This window comes from Urocitellus parryii, chromosome 4 (assembly GCF_045843805.1).
Source record: "Urocitellus parryii isolate mUroPar1 chromosome 4, mUroPar1.hap1, whole genome shotgun sequence".
Classification (NCBI taxonomy): domain Eukaryota; kingdom Metazoa; phylum Chordata; class Mammalia; order Rodentia; family Sciuridae; genus Urocitellus; species Urocitellus parryii.
The window spans coordinates 199,064,679-199,092,636 of record NC_135534.1 but is presented as its reverse complement, the minus strand read 5'-3'; the positions used below and the strand labels follow the sequence as shown (position 1 = coordinate 199,092,636).

Sequence of the window (27,958 nt, the reverse complement as noted above, 5' to 3'; positions counted from 1 at the left end):
ATTTAGACAACACCTAATAGAATCATTTCCAGCACTTCCTAAATATGTGACCTTAGATTGGTCAAACTCTCTGGACTTCAAGCTCATCTGTAAGCTCATCTGTAAAATGTGTCAGGGTTCTTCCTCTGGGCTGCAGAGAGGAGTGCTCAGGTTTAGAGTCAGCCCTAGGTTTGAATTTATACTTCATCACTTAACAACCGCGTGACCCTGGGAAAGTTATCTCTTCGAGCTTCCGTTTCTTCATCACGGAGAGTAATAATACCTTCTCCCACGGGACTGTTCTGAAAATGAAATGTTCCTGTCAGGTTGTGTGCTACTTAATTGTCCCTCGACGACCCTGAAAGTCCTAGCTGATGAGACAGCCCCGCTCCCACCCGGGAGCCTCGCTCTGAAGCCACAAGTCCCGCCCCCCGCCTTAAGGTCAGGCGGGACTGGAACCGGGTGGGAGCGGGAGTCTGGTGCCATAAGGGCCTAGGTCCTTGAAGAAGGGTCTCTGGCACCTGGACCCTGCGCGCGCCGCGAGACCCTTGGAGGCCACTCACCAGCTATTGCCCAGGTTACTAGGGCAAGCCTCGTGCGACAGCGGAGGCGACGGCGGCGGCGCGGGCGTCGTGACGTCACGGGGCAGCGCGGCGGCGCAGGCGTATCGCGTCACGGGCGGCCTGGCTGCGGGAGGTGTTGAAGCGGACCGAGCTACACGTCTGTCGGACCCGGAGTTAGGACCTGCTTTCGGGGCATGAGCTGAGGATACAACGCCGAGGCCACCAGGTGAGTCCGGCTGCGACCTGTCCCTGCACCTCACCGGCAGCCCTGCGAGGAGGTCTTAGAAGAGGCCGCCTGGCAGGACGGCTCGCAGGCCCCGCCCCGGATTGTCCTGCTGCTGCCCGGAAATAACAATCCGAGTAATAACCTCTCGCCTCTGGGAATCCGCAGCCAAGAATTGGGAAGTCGGGGTTCCAGGCTTGACGCCGTTGTTAGTCTGGGGGAGCAGGTCCCTTTGCTTCTTTGGAGTTGAGTTTCCCCGAATAACTATTACTGGCTTACCAGGGTTGTTGCTGCTCAGCTGGGAGGACAGGTGTCGACTGTGAACTCTGTTAACCTAAGGGTTTATCGCCATTGCAGATCTAAAGAATTTTGATAGTCCTGTGCCGTCTTGATCTTTTATAACACCTTATTGTTCCTCGAAAAACCCTGTGCTGAGCTGTCGCCAGTATGGTCTTACTTAAGGCCCAGAACGACCTCAGAGATAGGAATGTTTGTACCATTCTAGGAAGGAAGCAGAAACTGAGGCTTCAACTGGAGAAGTGCCTTGTTGCATTCATTCACTTACTAAATATTGAGCACCAGCCATGAGCCGCCGGGCAGTGTACTAAGTGCATAATCAAGATTGGCAAGGCCCTGTTCTCTTTGAGCTTAGCTACTAGTGAGGGTAACAGAAAATAAGCCCTTAACCGACTCCTTGAATTCGTATTATATGAGAATACAAAAAGTGACTGATAGAGAATCAAGGAGACTCTGTTGGGAGAGATGACGTTATTTATTACAGTAAATTGGTTCAAAAGTCAGGATTCAAATCCAGATCTCTCCAGCCCTGTATTTTGCATTCTTCCCATCAAAACATAGTACCTTTTTGCACTATTAAGTAGCTTTTCGTTTTGTTGGTGGTTTTAGACATGAAAAAATTAGAAGTTCCTATCATTCTAATTTCAACTCAAATGTCATCATCTTCAGAGAGGCCTTCCCTCTCCATTCAATCTAAGGTAATCCAAAACCATGTCAGAACACCCAGATTAATTGTGTTTGCAGCATTTATCACTAGTTATATCTAATTTCCTTCCAAATACAAGCATCCTGAGGGCAGGAACTTGCTTCTTCACTGCCCAATAATTAACTAGACATTACCTAGAAAATTGAAACTCAATTTTTTTTTGGGGGGGGGATGAACTGTGAGAAAATAGAGGGAAACAAAAGCAGGATGAAGACAAAATGTTTCTTCCATTTTCACTCCTGGGATTCTATATATGTCTGTATCACCTTCCTCTCAGGAAGTAAGGGCAAGAGCTGTGGCTTATTCGTTTCTTTGTTTTCAGTGCATGGCTCAGGCTTTAGCAGCTCATAATTGCTTATCTCATGTTACTGAACAGGTTAAAGATGTGAGTGGGAAAAGCAAGAAAAATACCCTAGTGTGAAGGGAATAGATAAGCATGCTCAACAAACAGCTAAACCAGGGACTGCTGTGTGCTAGGTTTTGTGGGTGTACTTAGAAGAATAAAAGGCAATGGCAGTGTCAATATCAGTGCTGAGCCCTTTGGAATATATAGGACACGTTTTTTTCTAGCAGGGAGTTCTGAAGTCTGGCACAGCCTGCCCTCTTCCTAACCCCTTTACCTCTCTTTTCTCGATCACATTATATATTTATTATCTCTTTTTACCTGTCTTCTCATTTTTTGTTCTCTCAGCAACCTTAACTTATAAGCAAGGCAAAGCTTATTACTTAAAGATGAGGAAACAAGCTCAGAGAAAAGCAACTTCCAGTGGAAATGCCACAGTTCAAATCTAGGTGTTCTGACACCAAGCTTTCTGCTCTTTCCATTGCTGGGTCCATCGAAATCCTTGTTCTCCTTAGCCATAACATGAGGTACTAAGACTGGTGATAATTTACCAGTCTTGAATGCTTCCTAGGTGCCATGCACTGTTCTGAATGCTTTAGGCCTGTAACTTACTGAATCTGCACAACTCGGTGAGGTATTATTCCCATTTTACAGATGAGAAAACCAAGGCAAAAGTGGTTAAGTAACTTACCCAGTTATTCAACTATCTAATGGTGGAACTGGAATAACTAGGGGTAAATTAGTCTCTTCAACCCACTTTCTCTCCGGATATTAAACAGGATAATAACTGATATTGATAACTTACTATAGGGAGATACAGTGCTTAGTGGCTTTTTTCATGTACTATCTTTAATCTTCACAATAATTCTATAATATAAGAATTGTCGTCTCTATTAGTATATTTGAGAAATTTGAATCATAGAAAGTTCAGATAATTCACCAAGTCACACAAGCTGCTTTCAGACCAGTCCTAACTCCAAAATCTGCAGATTTTCTATATTGCCTCTTCCTTTGGCAGTATTGCTTCTTCCATGAGGAAAAGGGATATAACACTGCTCTTCTCTGACCATCCTCTTCAGTGATGTTAATGTTCTTCCAAAGCTTATTTCAGTGACAGTCATTAAACTCAAGTGTCATGTAGTAATAGAAACTTTGGCCTCCACCCCTGTCAGCCTCTAGCTGCAGAGGAGGAAAGCTTGAATTTCTCCACACAGCCACTCCTCTTTCACCTGAAATGGCAGCTTCTGTGCTCTAGCTACTGGAGGAGCTGTCTCAAGGGAACTGGTTCTGGGGCCATTGTTATGGAGTAACTGAGGCCTCAGAAAGTCTGCCTGGAGGACTTGCCCTCCTTGAGTAAATGTTTGCTGGGTTGAATTTGAAGACTCATGTTCATACAGTGTTGCTCCTCTCCTGCCTGAATGTTCACATTGCCTTTAGTATTTCATAGAGATTGATGGAAGCAGAAACCAAAACTCTACCCTTGGAGAACGCATCCATCCTTTCAGAGGGCTCTCTACAGGAAGGGCACAGATTATGGATTGGCAACCTGGACCCCAAAATCACAGAGTAAGTCTAAGTCACCTTAATTCATTACCTATAAAGTTGGGATGTTTGTAGTGGTGCTGCTCAGAAGAATTTCAAAAGGGTGTAGGATATATTTTTTACCTTGTTATTTATGTTTTGTCTTTGAATGGAAAATGATGTCATTTGCCTGTTATTTTGTCATTTTTCTTGTATTTGCACTCTGCTACTGTGAGAACACAGACTTGGGAATCCTTTAAAACATATACCTTTTTTTTTCCTACTTGCCAAAGATGTTCTCTAATTTCCAACTATTGAATCCTTGTACCCAGTGGCTACAGGGAATTGTTTTTGAAAATCAGCCTGGGACATATTTTGTCTCCTAGTGTGATAGAATAAGCAGAGTCTCAGTACCTTTGCAGATGAGCAGAGGGGTGCCACTTGACTCCAATTCCTGTAAGCAACTACAGAATCACAGAAGGCGAAAGTGGGAAGAGATCTCAGAGATCATCCCACTTTCCTTTGGTTTTTTATTATTATTCATCAAATGATTTGAGTGTCAATTGTGTGCCATGCTAAACGGTTTTCAGGCTTTTTAAATCTGAGGGATGCTGTTATAAAGTGAAAATAATCAGAAACTACATATAAAATAAAAGCTTATAGCTACTCTGATGTCAAAAAGGATATATATATCCAAAGCCTTTTGTTAGCTGCCATTCTTTCTGTGGCATTCCTGAAGAAACTCTGTGGAACTTCCAGGGCTCCATGGAGCACACTTGAAAACCTCTGATACAATCCAGCTCTCTTAAACTACAATAGAGGAAAGTGGGGCCTAAAAGTCACAAGGTCACAGACAATTGAGAGGTTTTTTCCTCTTTTCCCAGTTGTTTTTTACAGGGGGAAGGTGAGGGTTGGTAGCAGAGTAGTAATGGGTGAAGGAACTGAGCTGAGCCAATGAATCAAGCAGGTGTGGAGTATTTCATCAGCCCTAGAAAGTTACTCTTTTTGGAATAGTGTCAAAGGGAAGAAGAGAGGAGAGAGCTGCTTGGCATGAGAGGAGGTGTATTTAAGGATCAGGATGAGGAGAGAAGAAAAGGTATGTAAATTTATAGGTCTGGGTCATGATAGAAAGTTTAGCTCCTTAAATCTGATGGAGCTCAGATCAGCTAACTGTAGATAAGTGTGGGCCCTCTAGAAATTATGGTGGTATATAAGATATGTTGCTCCTATATTATACTACTTTGGTCACAGGGACCCCAGAATGTAGCAAATATTTCAGTTCTCTTTAATGGTCCATGGCTTTGAGGATGAATGTGAACCTGTTCAATCTCTCAATGTCTATTCATCAGAGAAATTTTTTCCATCATCTAAAACCCTAGCTCAGGGGATGCTGCTTCTAAGAGTGGTTTCCATTCCCACCTCTGCTTGTCTGAATGGAAATCTCAAGCCTGGAAACAGTGTTGGTTGTGTTGGCTGCAATTCCATTAAATGCTAATTGTGCCCTGCTTGTCAGGAAGGTGCAATGGGCATTGGCCATCTCCATTGATGTCATAAGTTGGAGTATTATGAAATTTTTTCAGTTAGAGCTTTAACAAGAACATTAAATCAAAACTTTCCTACTGACACCTCTGTCCTTTTTACATCAGGCCAAAGGTCGACATCAAGTACCAAACTGCAGATTACGGCCTTTCCAGCCAGAAGTGTGTGTTCTACCTAGGGTGTCCCCACTTCTGTATATATTTTTGCTAGTCTTCTTCTATGGATTCCTTACCTAAAAATATTTCATCTATTAAACTGATTTATTAAATAATAATTGATTTATTTTTAAATAAAGACATAACTACTTTATGGTTAACATGAAAGTCTAGCATTTCCTCATTTAATTTACTTAATTCTAAGCAAAAAAAAAAACATAACATTTTAGTAAAGTCTTAACTTATGGAAATATATGATTTTCTTCCAAGTTTGTTGAAATATATAAACTTTTGGATCCCTCTCCTCTCAGGGTAAATAACAGTGAGTCTAGATGTATAATTAACAGTCATTCCCTATGTGTATGTGTGTAAGTGTATGTATGTGTATATATATATATATACACACACACACATATATAAGGTATATCTTATAAATCTTCAGAAAGTATTAACTGAATCTAAATCTCTAAACTAGTAATGACTCTTGACAGAGGTTTGCAGAGCATCCTCCAGTTTTCCCAATTAAACTTATTCCCCACCCACGAATTGCTGCCAGTTCCTACTGTTTCCCCATCAGTTGACCCTTCTTATCTCTCTGTCCTATGTATGTATCCTTACTCTTTACCACCTCTCTTCTTGATCTCTTTCATAAACTGAACTGAATGTCTGTCCTATACAAGTGTTTTCTTACCTCTTTTAGAAAACAAATTACAGTATATATTTACTATCAGTATTTACAAGAATATGTAAAACAGGTAATTTTCAAAAACAGCACTTTCCCATTCAGTTTTTCTGAGTTTATTTTGTGATTGGTTCTGGTCATATTGTGTGTCTGTGTGCATGTGTGTGTGTCTGTGTGTCTGTGTGCGTGCACGCACGCCTCTTGGTTATTAATCCGAATCCTACTCAAGTTATGGTAGAAAGTCCATCAGTCTAAACAGAACATGCATTCCTTACTAACTGCCTAATTAATTAGGTTTCTTGTTATTGTGGTATTGACCTATTTAGCCTATACTACATACCAGAAATATAGGTAAAGACTGAGTAGATCTTAAGAGACTTGGATTTGAGGAAGTGATGATGAACATTTATTTATGGAAGTGACAGAGTCCAAACCCATGTTCTTTCAACTATAATTCCTTAACTACATTTTAACTCATATTTCTTACTATAAAATGAGAGTGTTCACCTAAATGATATGAACACATCTTCTAATTCTAATATTGTATAGTGACCTTATTTAAGCTCACAACAAATTTGGGAGATAAGTGGAACAGATATTATTTTCCTTATTTTATAGGAAAAAAAAGAGTTAAATGAGTTGGCTTAATTTACTGAAGTAGTTAATGATAGAACTAATTTACCACTGTCTAATTTAGTGCACTTTGTACAAATACTCTAATAGTCTGAGTAATTGAACAGTCATGACCTAAGGTATCCTGTTTTAAATTTAAACATGTAAGGATTTCTTTTAAATTGTGGGACCCAGTTGAACTATAAGGGTTAAACGTATCTTTAAATATCACTACCAGTGCCTTCAATGGAAAAACCAAAAAAGCTGATATACTTAGACATCTATTTTTTCTGAATTGTAGTTTTTCTCTAAAGGGTTAATACTGGCTTTTTTTCAATATTGAATGTGCTATGTAGGAAGCCAAAATAATAACTACTACATTATACATAAGAAGGAGAAGTGTGAGAACAAAGCTAGTATAATTTAATAGAAAAAGCATCCTAAGTGAAGGTAAAATAATAAATAAAAATATAAGAGTAGGAATAAGAAAGATCTTTATGTGTAAGCAGAATATTTTGGCTGAAGGAGAGGTTAAAAAGTAAATGGTAATTAAGCTGGTGTGGTGGCACATGCCTGTAACCCCAGAGGCTTTCAAGGGTGAGACTGGAGGATCTCCAGTTCAAAGCCAGCCCCAGCAAGGGTGAGGCACTAAACAACTCAGTGAGACCCTATCTCTAAATAAAATACAAAATAGGGCTGGGGATGTGCCTCAGTGGTTGAGTGCCCCGAGTTCAATCCCTGCTACCAAAAAAAAAAAAAGTAAATGGTAATGAATAGTCAGATGGATAGATAGAATACCATCAGGTTAAGACAGAGTCTAAAATTTAAGAAGATGCATTTGAATTCCATGTAGAAGAGATTTATTGTGGGGGATTTTGTTTGTTTGTTTTGTAGGTTGTTGGCAGGAGACTGACTTCATGAAAGTGATGTTTTAATTGAGAAATTAGACCTCAAGCATATAGGATGAATTGGAAGACCAGAAACTGAAGCTCAAGATTAGTTAGGATAGGCTACCATAAACCAGGCCAGCCATCACTGTCAACCTAGGTAGAGACAGTGAACTTATAGACAGTAGGTGAGTCTGAGACAGGAAGAACATGATTAAAGAAGAGAATTGAAGAAGATCCTGAGAGTTTTTTTGTTTTCATTTTCATTTTACGTGGCTGAGGACACCTGAGGGGTTTTGCCTGAGGAATATAAATAATTCATGTCCCCGAAGGGACCATAGAGTAGCTAAAAAGAGCCATCCCAGTTTGTAGTGGGGAGGTCAATTTGGAGTATATTAAGTAAACTTAAAATCAGTGGAGAGCCAGCTAAGTGGAAGTGTCCTCCTGATGCAAACTTTCAGGGATTCACTAGATAAACTAGAATGCAAGGGAAACTAAATGCAGGAGCATGTGAGAGCATTGTTTTTACCCCGAGAAACCTGTTTCTTTCTCAACCCATTTCTTATTTTTCCTTCTGACTCCAAGCTTCTTTTTATGTCTTGGTTTGCATGAAACAGCCTTTTCCTGTTAGATTACTTAAATCTGAACTGCAATAAAACCATTTAACAAGGTACATAGCATAGAATATAAAGACCTCAGTAACTTCTATGTGCTTTTAAAGAAATTCTTCTCTAAGATAAATCATGCACAAAAAAAAAAAAACAGACCTTTTTTTTTTTTTTTAAATCATGCACAGTGGTACATTTATGTAATCCTAGCTATCTCAGAGGCTGAGACAGGAAGATTGCAAGAGACCAAGGCTAGCCTGGGCAACACAGTGAGACCCCATCTCAAAAAACAAAAATCTTATTTTGGGGGGGTTGGGAGTTGAACCCAGAACCTTGGGTCTTCTAGGCAAGCACTCCACCAATGAACTCCCCAGCTCTTAGAGATAATTGTAAATGTCATTCCATTGACTTCCTACTGCATACAACATCAAATTTAAATTCCCTAAGCATACAACATCCTTCATACCCTATCCCCTGCCTGCTGTTAGACTCTCCTCCCGTGGATCGGACTCTTTTTTATCTTTGTATCTTTATGTGTGGTATCTACTCAAACTGACACACCTCACTCAGATGCCACACCTTTCACAAATCTTTCCTGAATTACCACCTTCCCTACACAATTGAACTTTCTTCATCTGTGCCTGTAAGCATCACACCATTTTACAGTTGTTTGATTACACATCACTACCAGAATGTAAGGGCCTTAAAAACAGTTTTATTCATCTGAATAGTCCAAGTGCTAAATTGGTTCTTGACACATAGTAGGTGTCTGTTTTAATATTTGTATAGATTACTTCTGTGCAACCGGGCAGGAACACTTTTTAAAAACTCATTACGGGAAACACTGATTTAAGCTGCAGAGATATGATGGAACTACAGTGCTAATTCTCACTCCAGAGGGCAGTGGGGCACACATTTCATAAGTGCAGCAAGCCTCTGTTGAGTAGCAGCTCTCCTGTGCTCCTGCAGCAGATAAAAGTGCTTGCAGATGTGAGAGCAAGATCTTCAGGCTTTTTTCACTATCAGAGCTTGCAGTCCCCATCTCCAGGAAGGAAAATAGTAAACATTTCATTCCTTTTGTTTCGGTGTTCCGATAATTTCAAGAAATTATCAAACAAGAAAAGAAATCCTGTAGAAGTTGAAAGACACAGACCTAAGCAGATGTTCTTGGAATCTTAAGGTCGCACTTCTCAGGCAGAATGTGTTTGTTAGCTTTACAATGAATAATCTGTTGGCTTTTTTTTTTCCTGAGTAAATTAAAATTCATTTCCTAGGAAATGCCAATCACATTACCTTCCTGCTATTAAGCAGAATGAAACTAATGAAAAGATGGCCAGCCCACAGTAGCCTTAGATTTTTTTTTTTAATGGGTTTCACCCACCATTCCACAGCACTGTATAAAGGTTGAATGGGTATAGTAAGTGGAAGGTGCAGCTGCAAATGAAAGACCCTGGGGAGACTCTAACCTGTCTTGTCTATTGTCTGAGAGACTTGGCCCTTTAGATAATCAAGTCACAAAAGAAATTTGCACTCAAGGTGCCTCCCTTTCTCCTGTAGAGTCACCTCCTATATTCTCACTGGTTGTTGAGGTCTTCTGATGGGAGTTGGGAATTAAGAAAGTAGGGGGTCCTGTTTTTTTTCCCTTCAAAACAAGTTCCCAAAACTGGATTACTATCCACAATATGCCTTGGGATCCTTCCATCCTGCCCCAGTACTAGTCTGTATTATTTCTTCTTTGCTCCACAGTGTCAGATACTTGATCCAGGATAATGGGCTTACTTGTTGATGTACATTAGTATCAAATTTAGTATAGCTTATGATCTATTTGATATCTTTCTGCCTCCCAAAGGAGATTCTTGCTCAAGAATAAAATTCTGATGAGCTTCTCCTAGAAAACAATGTAAATATAAATGTGGCTATAATGACATCTTGACTGACTCCCTCTGGGGTAGAATTCCCAGTAATAACAGATTTAGCATGTGGGCTGATACCTTTTTAGTATCACAGGGACATTATTGTTTAGAGAAAGCCTTGACTCCATTTCAATAGCACGGAGGATGCCAGGAGGAAGGCCAAAGGAAAAGGAAACGGGAGAGCTGTTGGTTTGTCTCACTCTTACATCAGATGACAGGAAGTCGGGATTGAGATTGGCCCAGCAACCTGTTAAGGCCACATCTGTTTGAATAACTTAAAAGCCCTATTGAAACTAAGTACCTTTTAGAGTAAGGAATCCAAGAAAAGGATGAAGAGCAGAGTGGCAAGCAATAGCTTGGAGTGAACATCTTGCCAGGAATAAATTTTCTTCCTTGACAATCTACTTTCTTTACTGATCATACCCCACAGTATAAACTGCATTAAGGTGACTGAAGTTGGTTAATTACCTATGTATAGCTGGATGATTCACAGGGTCTAGCCTGATTCCCCTGCCCTGTGTGAGACTAGTCCTGGTCCCATAATTCCATATAGTTCTGATGTCTAGGACATCAGGGATTGAAACTCTCAAGCACTGAATGGAAGTGCCACTAGCTATAGTTTAGTTTTTGGTATTTCTTACAAGTACAATTTGGGTCTAATGATTAACTACAAAATCTAGGGAAGTCTTCCAGCCCTGTTTTAGTGTGCTTGCTTGTATGAATGTATATGTGTTTGTTACTTTGTTTATCTTTGAGATAGGATAGGCTTTGGCCTTTGGAGTGTGGACATATATTTCTGATCAAGTAACAGTTATTCACAAATACAGTTTCATTGCCAAGAAATTAAAAATAAATAAATTGACACTATTTTTGAGCTTTTCTCCAAAAGAAAAACAAATGATGCTTGTGGGCCAGACAGCTGTTTGTTACATGTGGGTTTTTTGTTTGGTGTTTTTATGTTGGACAGACACATGGGTATGAGAGTTCCTAGTTCCCATTCCAATGAGTCAAACAACTCTGATTGCCAAGTAAACAGCAGTTTGGAGGAAGGCAGGGGCAAGGGCAAGAGATTTATCCCTAAGACACATTATTTCCTACTCTTATCTCTCACTTGAGGCTGAGAGGCCAGCAGAATTCCCAGTGATCTCATAACCTCTTCTTTTTCCACAGATACCACCTCCTCAAACTCCTCCAGAAGTTTGGTAAGGTGAAGCAGTTCGACTTCCTCTTCCACAAGTCAGGTGCTTTGGAGGGACAGCCTCGAGGGTACTGTTTTGTTAACTTTGAAACTAAGCAGGTAATTTTGCTTTCCTCCCCCTTTCCTGGTAATTGCCACACTCCATAATCATTTGTGCATCTCTTGTGTACTAGACCAGCAGTTTCTTGTTGCCTGTGTGCCTTATGGCAAATACTAAAAAAGATGCACAGTTAAGGAATGGCTTGCAAGATCTCCTCTCCCCAGGCTCAAGGTATAAGGCGACCAACCTACTTTATTTAGCAAAGGATTTGGGATACCCACATGGAGTGTGTGGGTATTCCCCCTTCCTATCCTGTTTTGTTTCTTTATTGGCTGGCCAACAAAACCTCCTTTTCTTTCAGAATTTTTGCCCTGTGGTACAGAAACTTTGTAGTGAGCCACCCACAAACTTCATTTTATTTTGATTTCTTAAAAATGTACCCTTCTCAGGGCTGGAATTGTGGCTCAGTGGTAGAGTGCTTGCCTCACACGTGTGAGGCACTGGGTTCAATTCTCAAGATCACATAAAAAGTAAATAAATCTAATAAAGGTATTGTGTCCATCTATATATATCTTCTTATATTTAAATTTAGTTTTTGCAGTAGAAATACATTGATAAGAGATAGAACTGGAATGTTATTAAATGTAAAGATGCGGGGCTGGGGTTGTAGCTCAGCGGTAGAGTGCTCGCCTAGCACGTGTGAGGCCCTGGGTTCGATCCTCAGCACCACATAAAAATAAACAAAATAAATGTAAAAATATATTTATATATATAAAGATGCCACTTGGTATTCTCTATGACTTTGTTATATGTTAGCAACATTGCCTAGTTACTGTTTTATTAATAATAACTTACAGACAGGTGTAATGGCACGTGCCTGTAATCCCACTAGCTGAGAGGCTGAGGCAGGAGCATCATAGTTCAAAGCCAGCCTCAGCAACTTAGCAAGACCCTATCTCTAAAATAAAATATAAAAAAGGCTAAGGATGTGGCTCAGTAGTTAAGTGCCCCTGGGTTCAATCCCGGTACCAAAAAAACAAAGTAATACATGCTTATTTTGGATGAATATAAGAAACCAAAAAATTTTTCAATCCCTAAGCCCAATACACAGAAATCATTTAATATTTAGTGATGTATCTTTCCAGTTTTATTCTGTCTTCACATTCACACACGTACACATATATACAGATAAACAAATAAGATCATATTATTATGTTAGCCCCTCAAAATATATTAAAACTTTTTGTCATCATGTGACTTACAGTGCAAATAAAAGTTAATGACATTTTTTTAATATTTATTTTTTAGTTGTAGTTGGACACAATATCTTTATTTTATTCATATATTTTTATGTGGTGCTAAGGATCTTGCATGTGCAAGGTGAGCACTCTACTGCTGAGCCACAACCTCAGCCCAGCTAATGACATTTTTATGACTGTATATTTCATTATATAACATACGACTGATCCCAAATTCTTAAAATTTTTAAAAACAAATAATCTGAAACATTATTTCAAAGTTCAAGTATTCAATGTCTTAAGCTGCTTAAGTTTTCTCCAGTGTTTGACTAGTGTAAACATCACAATAATGAATATCTTCTTTAACTATATGTGTATATGTAATTATATATTATATGTATGTAATTATATGTATAAATATGTTTTTCACATTTCTGGAAATGGATTGGCACCTCAAAGGTCATGCATATAGGGTTTTTTTATTATTTTATACAGTTATCAAAATGCCTTCTAGAAATGTTGTATCAATATGTTCTGAGACTGTTTGAGGGTGTTATTTGTTCCTGTCAGTCCTGGGTATTTTTTATTTTCTCTAATTTTGTAAATAGTAATAAGTGATATGTTATTCTAATTATTCAAGTTTTTTGAGAGAAGTGAAAGAATACCCATATAGTTAGTATTCTTAAATACTTTATTTTCCTTACTAATAATAGTGTGGTGAGGATTCTTACAGACTCCTAAAATCAGAAGTCATGTTGGGAACAAATGCTGGTTTAAAAACATTGGACTAAAAGTCACAAAACATACCTGTATTTTCAACTCTTTTATTTACTGACTTTGAGCATATGTCTCAACTTCTTTTGGCTTCAATTTTTGTTGAAAAATGTACATTATAATGGGATGTTATGTTACAGAAAGAATAAATTAAAACACAGTTGACATTCAGTGTCATCGAATACTTGAACTTTGAAATAATGTTTTAGATTATTTGTTTTTAAAAACACTTATCCCTTGCTGACATCTTACTATTGCTAATACCTCAGAACTAATAGAATACCATATAAGTTCTAATTTATCAAATGAAATCTAAAAAGGATAATGTGTCTCTTATTTAGCAGTCTGACTTATTATTTTGTAGAGAAACCAGGATGGTCAATTAATATCCAATGCCTGACACACAATGGGTACCAAAAAAAATATTTGTTGAATGCCATGCTGATGAGCTTTGGAGGGACAGAACATAAGACAAATAAGCACTGGTTTTACTGTAAAACCATACTAGAGTGCTTATTTGTCTTATGCTCAGTTTTAGACTCTCCCTGCCCTCTAGGACTTTCTATTCATCTTCTGTTCCTTAAGGACTTCTTTGCCTCCACTAAATTTGGGTTACATTTGGCTCAGTGCCTCATGGACAGAAATAGGGCAAAACAGATGTGTCAGGATGAGAAAGTATAGCCAGGTTTCCTGGGAGTGACCTAGAGTGACTGTTATCCAGCTTCAGGAATTCCTCTCAACCTTGTTGCTCCAATATCTGATGGGGAAAGGGTCAGGGAACTTGTAGCTCTTAAAACCAGGTGCATAGATTGACTCACACAGATACCTTGTTCAGTCTCTTTGACTCAATCCTGCTTTTTCCGGCCTAGTTCCCTTCACTCCCATATCCTTTGAAGCCATTGCTGTTTTTCACTTTGGATCCAGGGAGTAAGTCCTGGTCCAGGATGTAGTTCTATTGTCCATGTAGGGATTAAAATTTCTGGAGGTGTACAGAAAGGTATCACTGAATAAGAACCATGATGTTTGCTAACACTTGTTAATTGCTTACCATATGTTCCACACTTTCTATGCACTCTGAATCCTTACAGCCACCACTGAGGAGCATGTAATAGTATACCATATTTTATAGGTGACAAAGCTAGAGACATTAAGTGACCTGCCAGACATTATACTGCCAACAAGTAACAGCCAGAATTTGAATTTTGTCTTACTTTTTAAAGACTTAAACCTTTTTTTTAACTCTGCCTTTTAAAATTATAAACCCTTTGCCAAGCATTTACCAAAAGTAATTTGGTTAGAAACTCAGCCATCAAAGCTAATAAGGCCCTGTAAGAATACAAAGTGATAAGTAAGCTTTTGAATTTATGACCAACTTTTATCTCTTTTCTGGACAGGAAGCAGAACAAGCCATCCAGTGTCTCAATGGCAAGCTGGCACTGTCTAAGAAGCTGGTGGTACGATGGGCACATGCTCAAGTAAAGGTATGGCTAAGTGGCTAGAAAAACAGTTTCTTGCCTCATCTTCAGGGAGTCTCTGAAAGACAGTTGCCCATGTCTCCATTTGCATCCCAGCCTCTTCGCATCTGGAACAGCCATACTTTGGTCTCCTACTTGTATTTACCATGTGTGTTGCCAGATTTTTCTTTTGAGAAGCATCTCAGTAGGGATTAAGTTCCTTCGTTGTTTCTGTCCACATGCCCACAGATCCTGTTTTTGATTGATTTTTCCATGTGGTTGATGTGTATACTCAGACCTCTATCATTTTTTCAGTGGGGGTTGTTCTTCAGAGGGAAAAAATATATTTATTTTTAAAATTAGTTGCTTTAGGCATTATTAGACTCTTCCCAGCTTCTTGTCTCTATGGAGAGTTTGAATTTGTTTATTCTAAATGCTTGAGAAATGGGTAGTTTCTCTTGAGTGCTTATAGCACTGGCATCTCCTTACTCCAGAGATCTTGAGAATTATTAGAGTGCGAGTTTGTGGGACTTTGCAGTGCCTATATTGTCTCCAACCCTGAGAAGTGGCAAACTGCCCTGTTCATCCTGCAGTTGGTCTCTTGGGAGAAGGCACTAGAAAAGCTGTAGCCATTAAAAAAAAAGAAAAAGAAGATGAATGGTATTCTGTTCCAGCTGGCACAGAGCTGGTGAAGTGTGTGGACTGGAGCAGTCCCAAGAATCAGTTTTCCTTCTGCAGTGTGTCTTGACAGACCTGCCTGCAAAAAAAAATTCTGACAGTCAGAGTTGGGGCTTTGGCTGTTAGCTATATGAGCATAGTTTTCAACCCTACCCAACAAGCTTCCCCGTTAAGAATCATAGAAACTAAACAGACTTTCAAGCACCAAGTCCAAACTGAAAAACAAAAGCTTAGACACTGGATCCTTATGAGCATTTCAGGTAATCACAGAGCCTTCTGAATTTCTAGGACACTTTGCCTTAAAAATAGAAACAAGAAGAATTACCAAATGCTTTTTTATTCAAAAGAAAATCAAGTCTCTTTTGCCAAACTGGCTGTCGTTTTCTTGCTCTGCATCTCATTGAAAAGGCATGCAAGAGAAATCATCCTTCATTCCTGTCTTTCATTTGAAAATCTGTACCTCGTGGTTCTCTTCCTATAAATCTTTGACCAGAGGCTCCTGATTGCTCTCTTAATATTTTATTTACTTCTTACAAGAAATATGTAATTATCTGGCATCAAATTAAATTCCTTTACTATACAATGTTTTCTGTATCAGCAACTGAAAGCTGTTAATATTTTTTTCTTCCACTCAGTCCTGTTGAGTTAAATATTATGCTTGGTACTTTGCAAAAGCTAGCAGGATTTTAAAGTGCTTTGGGTAAAGCAAATATTGTAAGAGGAGATATGTGACAGTTAAAATAAAAATGTAAGAGGGCAACCCTGCTGCTTATTTGCACCATCTGTGAATTCAAACATTGAAATTCTTTTCCTACCAAATAAGGAGGACTAATGGCTAGATGGAAGCTTCTCAACTGTTTTCTAAACTTGCAGCTTTCAGACCAACTTGTATACAGTTTTGCATTAATTCTAGGTAAAGCAGTCCTAAAATTATCTGGAAAATGTTGATGAAAAACTGGGTGGGATTAGCATTTTTGAACCCATGCACTGAAATAAAGGACTGGTTTCTGCTCACATAAAGTAATACCCCTTTTCTTTCAGAGATACGATCATAACAAAAATGACAAGATTCTTCCAATCAGTCTTGAACCTTCCTCAAGCACTGAGCCTACTCAGTCTAACTTAAGGTAAGTCTAACTTAAGGTACCATAGAAGGACACAGTTGTTCAAGAGCCCGAGCTCTCTTTGTTGCACACCTTCACTTACACAGAACATAGTGGATCTTCAGACTCTTAATTTAGAATAGAATCTGCTAACATGATGTGTTGAGAAATGGGTTCAGTTAACCTCTAGAATGTATAAATTCTCCTCTCCGTACATCTCCCCCAAGATTATGTACACCCCATAATCCTGTACTCCCCATTTATAGAATGCACTCACTTTAAAAGGGCAGGTTTAGTTACTACACATCAGCTTGGTACAGTGGCACACACTTTTAATCCCAGCAGTTTTGGTAGCTGAGGCAAGAGCCAGCCTTAGCAATTTAGCAAAACCCTAAGCAACTTAGAAAGCCCTTGTCTCAAAATAAAAAGAGGCCGGGAATGTGGCTCAGTAGTTAAGTGCCCCTGGGTTCAATCCCCAGTACCAAAAAAAAAAAAAAAAAAAAAAAAAAAAATTGCTACACACTAAGCCTTGTGCTTAACACTGGAGATGCAAAGATATATCAGACACAGCTCTCACCTTAAAAACAAGCATTTTAGTAAAACCTTGGGTCCCTTTGGCATTTGCCATTATACACTGATTTCCTCACTATCCCTGAGTTCATTTATATGAATTTTCATTTTCAGATATTTAATTCTATGTACCATTCATCAACTATAATAGTTTTGGTTCTAGTTTCTGTGAATTGTCAGTTATTTCTTTGGAGCTAATTCAAAACAGGGACACTAAGGGTTGGGTAGAGAAAGGGGAAGGTAAATGGGTAGTAGAACAGAAGTAGAAGTTGGGCTTTTTGTTTTGTTTTCTTTCTCCCCCTCTTTTTTTTTTTCCCACATTGTAGCCTACGAGAAATTTTTAGTAATAATACCCAGGATTTAACAACCTTACTATGAAGCAAGCACTGTGCTGAACACTTTATATGCAGTATGTCATTTAAGTATAATAAAAATCACTTTATATATGAAAAAATTGAAGTTTAGAGAAGTGAAATATCTTGGCCATTATGTAAGTAGCAAATAGCAGAGTTAGAATTCAAAGCAAGATCTAACAGACTTGAGAATTTAGTCTTTATATTGGATGTGATGGCACATGCTTGTAATTCCAGCGAGTTGGGAGGCTGAAGTTGGGAGGCTGAAGTAGGAGGATCAGAATTTCAAGACCAGCCTCAGCAATTTAGTCAGACCCTGTCTCAAAATTAAATAAAAAGGGCTAGGGATGTAGCTCAGTGGTAAAGCACTCCTGAATTTAATCCCTAGTCCAAAATATATATATATATATATATATTATATATATATAATCAGTCCTTTAGTTATTACTTCAGGGTCGCTCCAGACAGTAAATGTAGGAATATAGATCTAAAGATTTTTCCAGGGCAGGGGAAGAAGATATGTGAGGGAACATAAGTACATAAGGATCAGAAGTTAATAGTCATAAAGTTAGGAAAGTGATATCTATTTGGATGAAAGACCAAACAGGAGAGGAAAATGCCTTTCTCATATATTATCTCCACCAAACTAAACTGAAGGGGGATTGATCCTGGAATATTTTCAGGAATGATAAACTGGTAAATTGAAATTAATTTTATATTTATTTATATAAGTTTAATGTCATGATTTTTCTTTATTTTATATTGCCTTTATTATTCTGTGCTTCTGGAAATTTTAAAAAATAAAGGTTTTACAAAACATTTATGGATTTTTCTAGATTCACTGGGAGTTTATATCCACTATACTCTTCTCCCCATAAGATCTGAACCTCCTCAATCACAGGTCAATCTCCATGGAGGTTATCATAAATCTTACTGCATGAGTGACTGGACTCATTTTTTAATATCTCCATGTTACAATGAACATGTGTTTAGCTTCTTATGACCAGTATTCGCTACTTATTTACCAGATAGCCTAGTGTTTTCCATCTCTGTTTTAATCCAAAGAATCTCAACTTACATTTTTCTGCTAACATCTAAGCCTAACTAGAGAAGGTTTTTTTTTTAAACAGAACGAAGGGCTGTCACTTTAATAGAAGTGGAGCCAAAATGCATCCCGGTAATACCTCAATACTCTTTTTATTGTAACTTGAGGGTTTCTTTTAAATTTTCTAATTGACACATAAAATTGCACATTTATGAGGTGCTATGTGATGTTCAACACGTGTATATTGTGTAATATTCAAGTCAGGATAAACATATGTTTAAACATTTAATTGTTTCTTTATGAGAACTTAGTTTTAAATTTCTTGCCTCTGAAAATTTATGGATATGTATAGCAGATGTATACCTATTGAGGATCCCTAGAAGACCATATATACACTGCTTCCAAATTTCTCTCACTACAATAGACCATTGCCAGCATCAAGAATGGAAAATAAAGGAATCCATGAGCCAAAAAATTCCCATTGTCTGAGTGCTTTCTTGTGTGGAGTTAGCAGTGACCTCAGTCAGAAACAGATTCCTCACAACTTCACAGCCTCTCCTTTCTATGTAATACAAAGTTGCTGGATTCCCACTTTGGTGGAGAGGAAAGAGCGAAGACATTGGTGATGAACTGGGGTTGAATTGTAGCTCTGCAGTTTGTAAACTGTGTGAAACTTGAACATATTTCTGCTCGTGCAATTACTTATTCACCCATAAAATATGAATGGTAAACCTTATAGGCTTATTATACGGATTAGAAACAACATAAATAAAATGCTGGATACTATGCCTGGTTCATTGTAAATAAAACATATCTGTTAATAAAGGGAGACTTCATAGGATCTCCAGAATATTTTTTTCCATTATTATTCAGTGATTCAAAAGGTGGTGCAGTGTGATGGTTAATAGCATAGGCTATGAAATCACTTTGTTTTCAAATCTCAGTTCAATCATTTACTATTTAACATTGGTCAAATTAACCTCCCTCTGTCTCACTTTCTTATTGAAAATAAAGACTATAAACTGATGCCATGTTTTAATCCTCCTTGAGCACCTACTCTGCTAAGCACTAAGGTGCAGAATAGCATCTGTGAAGAATTAAAGAATTAAATATAACAACATATGAAGTTAAGAATGTCTAGGCCTGGGGCTGAGGGGGTAGCCTAGCGGTAGATTGCATGTTCAGCAAGAATGTCTAGGCCTGTATTAAAAATTTAATCATGCTTCAGAGTTGATTTTTTTCCTTAAAATGACAGGGTTTTGTTTTTGTTTTGTTTTTTACCTCTTTCTCTCTTTTATATGAAATGTTTAAGTGTTTGTAATTAAATATCTCTTTGCTTCTAAAGAGGCACAAGGAGATGAAATATACAAGTACGTTCTGAAAGAACATAGGCCCATTCTGATCCTTTGCTGTTTTTCAGTGTCACTGCAAAGATTAAAGCCATTGAAGCAAAGCTGAAAATGATGGCAGAAAATCCTGATGCGGAGTATCCAGCAGCACCTGTTTATTCCTACTTTAAGCCACCAGATAAAAAAAGGACTACTCCTTATTCTAGAACAGCTTGGAAATCTCGAAGATGATGGTTGTGAATTACTGTGGCAGCAAAAGCAAATTGGTCTCCACACCTGACTCCTCTGCCTTGGTACTTTGTAGATGTGGATGGTACTATCCAACAGAGCACAATCACATGTTAGAGTTTGATAACATAACATTTTGGATGTTCTTATGGATGTGTCTTCCCTGAACTATGTATAGAATTGAGCATCATCCAGAATAAATAGGATTGTGTCCAAAATTTTGATTTGAACACTGGGATGCTCTAGTTGGCTGGTTTGTTTGGATTCATAACTACAGAAACATTATATAGTATGCCAGAGAGAAAGTCAAACATACAAAATGTTATTATTTAATCAGGAAACTAAATTTATTAACCTCTGTCAAAAGAACATTTTTCTGTGCACATGTCTTTACAACATAAAGAAAAAGTTAAGAGACAGGGAGGAAAGTAAGACTTTTAAATCATGTTTAGAACTGCTGTTCAAGAATTTATAACAGAAATTCCTCCAACTAAACCAAAAAAGAGAGTTCTTGGCAAAAGGGAGCTTGTCCTTTGAGCAAACATTGTAGTAATCTGCTTAAGAATTATGCTTATTGTTTCAAAATCCCAATTAGGAAAATGCGGTGTAGATCTTAAAATTGTTTGCATCAATGGACTATAGAATCAAATTTAGCATTTTATACCACAATGAAAGTTTTGTTTGGAAATCTAATTTTTATTCTATAGTAATCATTTTTTTAAATCCAAATAATCTTGCCTCTTATAATACCAAATGTTGTTATTAACACAGGAATTTTAAAATTGCACTTATTGCATGAGATTGTTTTTAAAGCATGAGATTGTTCTATTTGGAATTGTATCATGATCAATCTGAATAGAAAGCAAAATTTTTTGGAAAATTTAAACATTGCTATGTTGGTCATTATCAAATATGTTATTTTCTGATAATCATGTAGACGTCTGAGTAGAAGAGGTCAAATGATCTTGGGCAGAAAGTCAGTGGAGCAGGCACCATTCTGGCACCAAGATTTCAAACACCTCATGTTTTATGTAGTTTTAAAAAACTGCATGACTTGAAAGTGATCCTTCATTTATGGAACATACTTTACCCTAGATATTTTTTCCATTTTGAACATTCAAAACATAACAACTTAGATAGATATATAAACTGACAGATTTGAGATTTGTTCCTTCACAGTTGTGGTCATTTTGGTGCCACACTTGACCGACTATTTCACTGGGCAGCACTGTTGCTTCTTTACTAGGTAAATCACTTTGTTACTTACTCTAGGTGCCATTCATGATGATTACAGACTGTTTTCCACCATCATTCCTAGCAAGAGGAAGCTTTCATTATGGGAATTTAAGTCTTCCTTGAGTTTAAATGAATTTAAGACGTTGGAAATCAAAATTCAGTTCAGTGAAGTTTCAGAATCCACAGAACTGATTCAGAGAAATTCTTATCACTTTACCCAAGGTCAGTGTTTTTAGATATCTTTAGATAGCAAATAATTTCTGCATTTATTAGCTATGTTATCTATGATGCAAGTAATTCTCTTTCCAGTTGAGGGTTATAGTTCAGGGAGGTGGGTAAACTATCTCCCATCTTTCTGGTGACTTCTTGGAGTATAGAATTCACCACTTATCCTTACGTCCTCAAAGGGTTATGGTGGAGTAGAACTTAATGCAAATAGCCTTCTATTTTTAATAGGAATTTAGAAAATACTTAACTTAGAATTATATAGAATTGTTTTCTTTAGAAACCAGAACTATTTATTTGTATTTAAAGCACTGTTTATTATTTGTACCGATTCTTACCCTTGCGTGTGAATAAATGCTAGACAGTGACTGTGTGGTTGTGTCTTCTCTGGTCCATTTATTGGAATGAAGACTGCAGCTCTCTAGTAGGCTTATTTCCACTCAGGGGGTCCAGGTGGAGTTCTGCTTCCAAGTGTCTTCTCTGCAGAGGGCTCCAGTTGGAGAATTCACCTGAGAGGCGTGAATTCACCCTTTTGCCTACCTTCCTCTATTGTTAGCGATAAGAAAAGGTACTAGCTATTCTCATTGCAAATGTGACTATTTGAACTTACAGTTCATACCTTAGTGAGTCTCCCTCTCAAAATAGAAGTTTCAGAAGAAATATGTGTATCATAAATATGCTGAAAGAAGTCTCATGAAAGGCTTGTAAAATACAAGTGTTAACTTGGTCTACTATTAAGAGGTAACCTGTACTTTAAGTAAAATTATTCTTTGGTTTACTCTTGCTAAAATCATGTCACTTATCATTTTATTTATATAAGAGTGAAGAACTGAAGAAAATATTCAGGAAAGAATTATGAACTGTCTTCTTAATTTCAGCTCCTATTTTATCAAATGCAAAATGTGACTTTCTGTGGTTAGCATCTCAGTAATGGGAGAAAGGATCAAATGAAGAGCAATTTTTTTTTCCAAAATATGCTTTAAATCATTTGCCCCAGTTTTATGAATCTAGATATTCCACAACCCTGTCCCTTGTCTATTAAGATGTGCAGTTAATTTTCAAATAAGCCAATATATCTGTGGATTTTTCTACTGTATAAAAGAACAAGATCTCTTCTTCTTGCCTTATAAGTTAAATGTTACCCAGCTACAATGGCACACACCTATAATCCCAACAGATCAGAAGCTGAGGCAAGAGGATCACAATTTCAAAGCCAGCCTCAGCAACTTAGCGAGACCCTGAGCATCTCAGTAAGACCCGGTCTCTAAATAAATATAAAAAAAGCTGAGGATGTGGTTCAGTGGTGAAGTGCCCCTGGGTTCAATCCTCAGTACCAAAAAGTTAAGTTAAATATTAACCGTTTCCTGTGTGTAATCATTATGTTCCTAAAATACCATTTGATCCCATCTTATTTATCCTTGATTTCTCTTTCTCTCCTGCCTCTATCCAGTCCTTGGATAAGTCCTGTCAATTATCCAAAATACATCTTGAGTCCAACTACATCTCATCAAGTCCCACAGTACCATTTTTGTTCAAGCCACTGTCATCTCTTTCCTGAACTGTTGTAATATCTTCCTAATTATCTCCCTGCCTCAACTGTTGCCCCCTATAGCCAGTTTTCCACACAGTAACTGGAGCAATCCTTTTAAATTATTTTGAAACAATTTCTCAAGCCATGCTTGGTGGTACATGTCTGTGGTCCCAACTACTCAAGAGACTGAACCAGGAGATTTAATTCAGCCTGGCAGTTCATAACCAACCCGGGCTTTCCATCACACCTACAATAAAATCCAAAGAACTATAAGTTTTTAAATGACAAAAGTCATTATAGTTGTACATATTGATGGGATTTGTTGTTGCATATATGTGCATGCACATAATACATAATAATATATAATTTGGCTAATATCACTCGCCAGCACTTCCCACCTCCCATTTTTTGGTCCTTTTCCTCTTTTGATCTCCCTTTGATTTTGAGAAGATCCACCCCCACCCATTTTCCTTTTTCCTCTCTGGCTTCGGCATATGAGAGAAAGTATAACCCTTAAACCGAGTTTGACTTATTTTGCTTAATATGATGGTCTCTAGGTCCATCCATTTTCATGCAAATGACATAATTTTATTTTTCTTTATGGCTGAATAAAACTCTATTGTGTGTATACACCACATTTTCTTTATCCATTCATCTGTTGAAGGATACCTACACTGGTTCCATAGTTTGTCTATTGTGAATTGTGCTGCTATAAACATTGGTATGCATGAATCACTAGTAAGATGACTTTAATTCTTTAGGATAAATACCCAGAAGTGATATAGCTGGGTCATATGGTAGTTCCATGCATAGTCTTTTGACATTGATTTCCTCAATGTCAAAACCTCCACATTGATTTCCATAACAATTATACTAATTTGCAGTCCCACCAACAGTGTCCTTCACATCCTCTCCAGCATTTATCATTATTATTTGTATTTTTAATGACTACCATTCTGACTGGTATAAGATGATATCTCAGATTTGCCATTTCCCTAACTGCTAGCAATAGTGAACATTTTTTCATATATTTGAGAAATGTTTACTTAATTCATTTGCCTATTTATTAATTGGGTTACTTGATTTTTTTGGTGTAAAGTTTTTTGAGCTCTATATATTCTTGATATTAATCCTCTGTCAAAAGAGTAGCTAGCAAAGATTTTCTCCCATTCTGTGGGTTCTCTCTTCACATTTCTAATTGTTTCCTTTGCTGTGCAATTTTTTAATTTGATGTTGTCCCATTTACTAACTCTTGGCATTATTTCCTGAACTTAGGTGTCCACTTAAGAAAGCAATGACTTGTTGTTGACTACTTGTCTGACCCTGCTGCCTCCATTTCTCCCCTTGCTCACTGTGCTGCTGCCATACTGGCCTCCGTGCTGTTCCATAGCACAAGGGAGCACCTACCTCAGTTCCTTGACATCAGCAGTTCTCTGATTGCCTGGAATACTCTTGCCACAAGGCCACAGAACAGAGCCCACGCCTTCATTTGACTCATGTCTGCTCAAATGTCAGTGATTAAGTGGTTGTGTTTGGCCTCCCTCCTAAAAGTACAGTCCCGTCACTTTTCATCATTTTCTAATGAACTTATCACTACCCAACATGATATATAAATCAATTTTGTCTCTTCACTAGTTGAATGTAAGCAGGAACTCTTACTTCTGCTGTATCACCAGAATTTAAAATAGGGCCTGGCATGTAATACCTGCTCAGTAAATATATATTGAATAAAATATCAGAATCTTGGTATTTGAGAATTGAAGGGTCTTGTGAAACCATTCCATGTCACCCCTTCAGTGTCCATATGGAAAAAATAGAAACCTAGAAACAAAGTGATTTGACCAAGACCACATAGTTAATGGGTGCTATGGTTTGAGTGTATCCCTAAAGGGTTCATGTGTTGAACTTTAATCCCCATTATGAAGTATTACAAGAATGGCAGTTTACTCTAAGCCAACACCATAACGTTTAACGGTGGGGCCCTTGGGAGGTGATGAGGATTGCACAGGGTAGTCAGAGAGATGTACTCATGATTACAAACTGGTAACTGTGAGAGGAAGAGAGACCAGAGCACACACACACACCTACTCCCCATCTTGCCATGTGATACTATCTTCTCAAAACAGCCACCAAAAAGATGATGGAATGAGACAGACGTTACCCTACATACACGAACGAAAATACAAATGGTGTGACTCTTGTGTACAACCAGAGACATGAAAAATTATGCTGTATTTCTGTAATATGATTTGAATTGCATTCTGCTGTCATATATATAACAAATTAGAATAAATAAAATTTTAAAAAACCTCATCCAGCAAGAAGGCCATCACTAGATGTGACCCCCCTCAACCTTGGATGGACCTCCAGAACCATGAGCCAAAATAAACCTCTTTTCTTTATAAAATAGCTTGCCACAGGCATTCCATTTAGTAATACAAAATGGACTAATATAATGGGACAGCTTTAGGTAGAACCCAGACCTACAAACACGCATCCTGGTGTTCATTGCTTTGTCTTAACTGGCCTGTGCCACCTCTTTTCATACAGCACACAAGCTAAAAATGGTTTTTACGTTTTTAAATGGTTGAGGGGGAAAAAAAGAACACAATCTTTTGACACAAGAAAATGATGTGAAATTCAAATTTCAGTGTCCATAAATGAATTTTATTAGAACACATTTACATCCATGCATTTACATATTGTCTATGACTGCTTTCCTACTTTAACAGCATATTTGAGTAGTTAGAACAAAAACTGTATGGCCCATAAAGTCTAAAATATTTACTATCTGTTTTTTTACAGAACAGAGAGTGGCTCTAGACATTGCATTACTGAAAAACCTTTGTGGTGTCAAAATTCTGGGGGTACACAGAAAATAAAAAGCAGCATAGAGGTTACAGAATGCCATGCACTGAGTATTATTGGTTCTGTATTCATATCCCTGACTCCTTAAACATCCTTTGGGATAGGAAATGGGCTGTCCCAGCCCCAATAGGATTACTATACTGCAGAAAATTTAAATTCCCTCTTTGTCCATGTGAGAAAGTGAAAGCCCTAGGAGCTTTGGCCTCACATATGCCCCAGTTAGATCTCTGTCCCCAGTAGTGAATAGTGACAAAAACCCTACTTCAACTACCTTATGGTAGAGCTCTTATTGGCTCATGTAACTGAAAAGTCCAGGTGTTCAAATGATATGGTCAGGCATCTGTCTTGATTGTGTTTTCCTCTGGGTTGGTTTTATTCCCAGGCAGCCTGTATTCATCATCTCTGGAGAGAGATTTGAATCCCAGGTTTAAAAAAAAAAAAAAAAAAAAAAAAAACTGATCTGTCAGAGTCTATCCCAGGACACGGCTCTGTACCTTTTCTCGATATTCAATCTTGCTGGGCTAGAAGTAATTGTTACACAGAATGGCATATTATTTTGACATGCTCTTAGACCTTCCTAAGCTAGAAATATAATTAAAAATTCAGCCCTCCTCTCCTGAAACGGTCTTCTCCCATTTGAGAAGCTTTTTGGTGGGTGATCTCAGACACATGAGGCATCTGCCACATGCCAGGCATGGAGGGTAAAAGAGTAAGGCACGGTGCCTGTGCAGTGTCACATGCCATGATAAAGGGAAAACTCGGGAGCTGTGGGAGAGCAGAGGTTAGGCACCTAACCCAGCTTGGACAGGAGGTGAGGGAGAGATGATCTCCTATAAGTATCACCTGAGCTGAGCACTGAAGGATGTCAAAACATAAGCCAGGCTAAGGGGTTAAGAAGAGCACTGGAGCAAGAACAAAAGCCTGAAGTGGAAGAGCTTGAGGTTTAATCATAAGAGGAGTTAAAACACTTTCAAATACCTGTACCCAGAGGATAAGCCAAATCTGAGAGGCCTTCAGCAACCTGCCCCATTATGCATTCCCTTAAGCAGAGTAAACTGCTCAGACATTCCAAACACAGAGAATCTCCAGACCCCCGTTCTTGTCAAGATGTTTCTTCTGGGGCTGGGGATGTGGCTCAGCGGTAGCGCGCTCACCTGGCATGTGTGCGGCCCGGGTTCGATCCTCAGCACCACATACAGACAAAGATGTTGTGTCCGCCAATAACTAAAAAATAAAATATCTAAAAAAAAAAAAAAAAAAAAAGATGTTTCTTCTACCTAGAAGTCTGTTTTGCCCACCCCGTCCCACCATTTGTTTTACAGATATCTTCCTGCCCATCCTCAAGGGTTAACCCAAGGCAGTTAACTACCTTGCTGATCCTTAGATACCTAGTTCTGTTTCATCACTTGTCACTATATATAATGTGCTTTATCATTAAAAAATGATTCTCATTAAAAATAAGACTAGCCTCAGGGGCAAATTACTTCTCAGAAAGCAGCCAAGTCAACTTCTCCTAGGCCCAGGTAGATCCTGGTGCTGTGAAAGCTCATCAACCCCCTTGGCTTCAGTGCCATCCTATGCTCACCCCTCTGAATTCCCTCTCCCAGTTCCAGCCTCTCTTCTGAGCTACAGACCCATACACCCAATTCACTCCTGGGCACCCCACCTGAACACTTTCTGTTACAATGAATCAAAACTGAGCCCATTAATCCCCGTCCCCACCTTTCCCAATTGCTCCTGAGTTTGATGTCTTCTTTGAGTGAAGGAAAAAAAATTTTTTTAGTTGGAAGTTATACTAGCTAGGCGTGGTGAGCACTCCTATAATCCCAGCAAGTCCAGAGGCAGAGTCTAATGCCAGGAGGATCGCAAGTTTGTGGCCAGCTTCAGAAACTTAATGAGACTCTGCCTCAAATTTTAAAAATTTAAAAAGTGCTGTAACTATGTTCAATTCCTAGTACCAAAAAAAAAAAAAATGGGGTTATATGTGACTTTTTCTACTCCCCCACTCCCCCACACCTAGTCTCTTAAATAATCAAATAT

General features: G+C 38.2%; 2 protein-coding genes across 6 annotated transcripts in view; one reads left to right on the top strand and one right to left on the bottom strand.

Moving 5' to 3' along the window:
* The window catches only part of Mrrf (mitochondrial ribosome recycling factor), a 50,544-nt gene extending 49,857 nt beyond the window's left edge, over positions 1–687 (bottom strand). For 2 of the 4 annotated variants that reach the window (XM_026410346.2, XM_026410345.2), the window contains exon 1: positions 543–687. The gene's annotated coding sequence lies outside the window, so the exon portion shown is untranslated. The remainder of the gene's footprint in view (positions 1–542) is intronic. The other 2 variants (XM_026410343.2, XM_026410344.1) reach the window with 2 other exon arrangements.
* On the top strand, positions 680–21,815 carry Rbm18 (RNA binding motif protein 18). 2 transcript variants are annotated; one of them, XM_026410348.2, is made up of 6 exons: positions 680–768; positions 3,559–3,677; positions 11,199–11,325; positions 14,673–14,759; positions 16,452–16,537; positions 19,902–21,815. In XM_026410348.2, the coding sequence occupies exons 2-6, from the start codon at positions 3,565–3,567 to the stop codon at positions 20,059–20,061; spliced, it is 573 nt and encodes a 190-aa protein (XP_026266133.2). In that variant the 5' UTR covers positions 680–768; positions 3,559–3,564; the 3' UTR covers positions 20,062–21,815. The 2 variants fall into 2 exon arrangements, with proteins under 2 accessions (XP_026266133.2, XP_026266132.2); XM_026410347.2 differs by having other exon boundaries at positions 3,549–3,677.
* Positions 21,816–27,958: the final 6,143 nt, after the last annotated feature.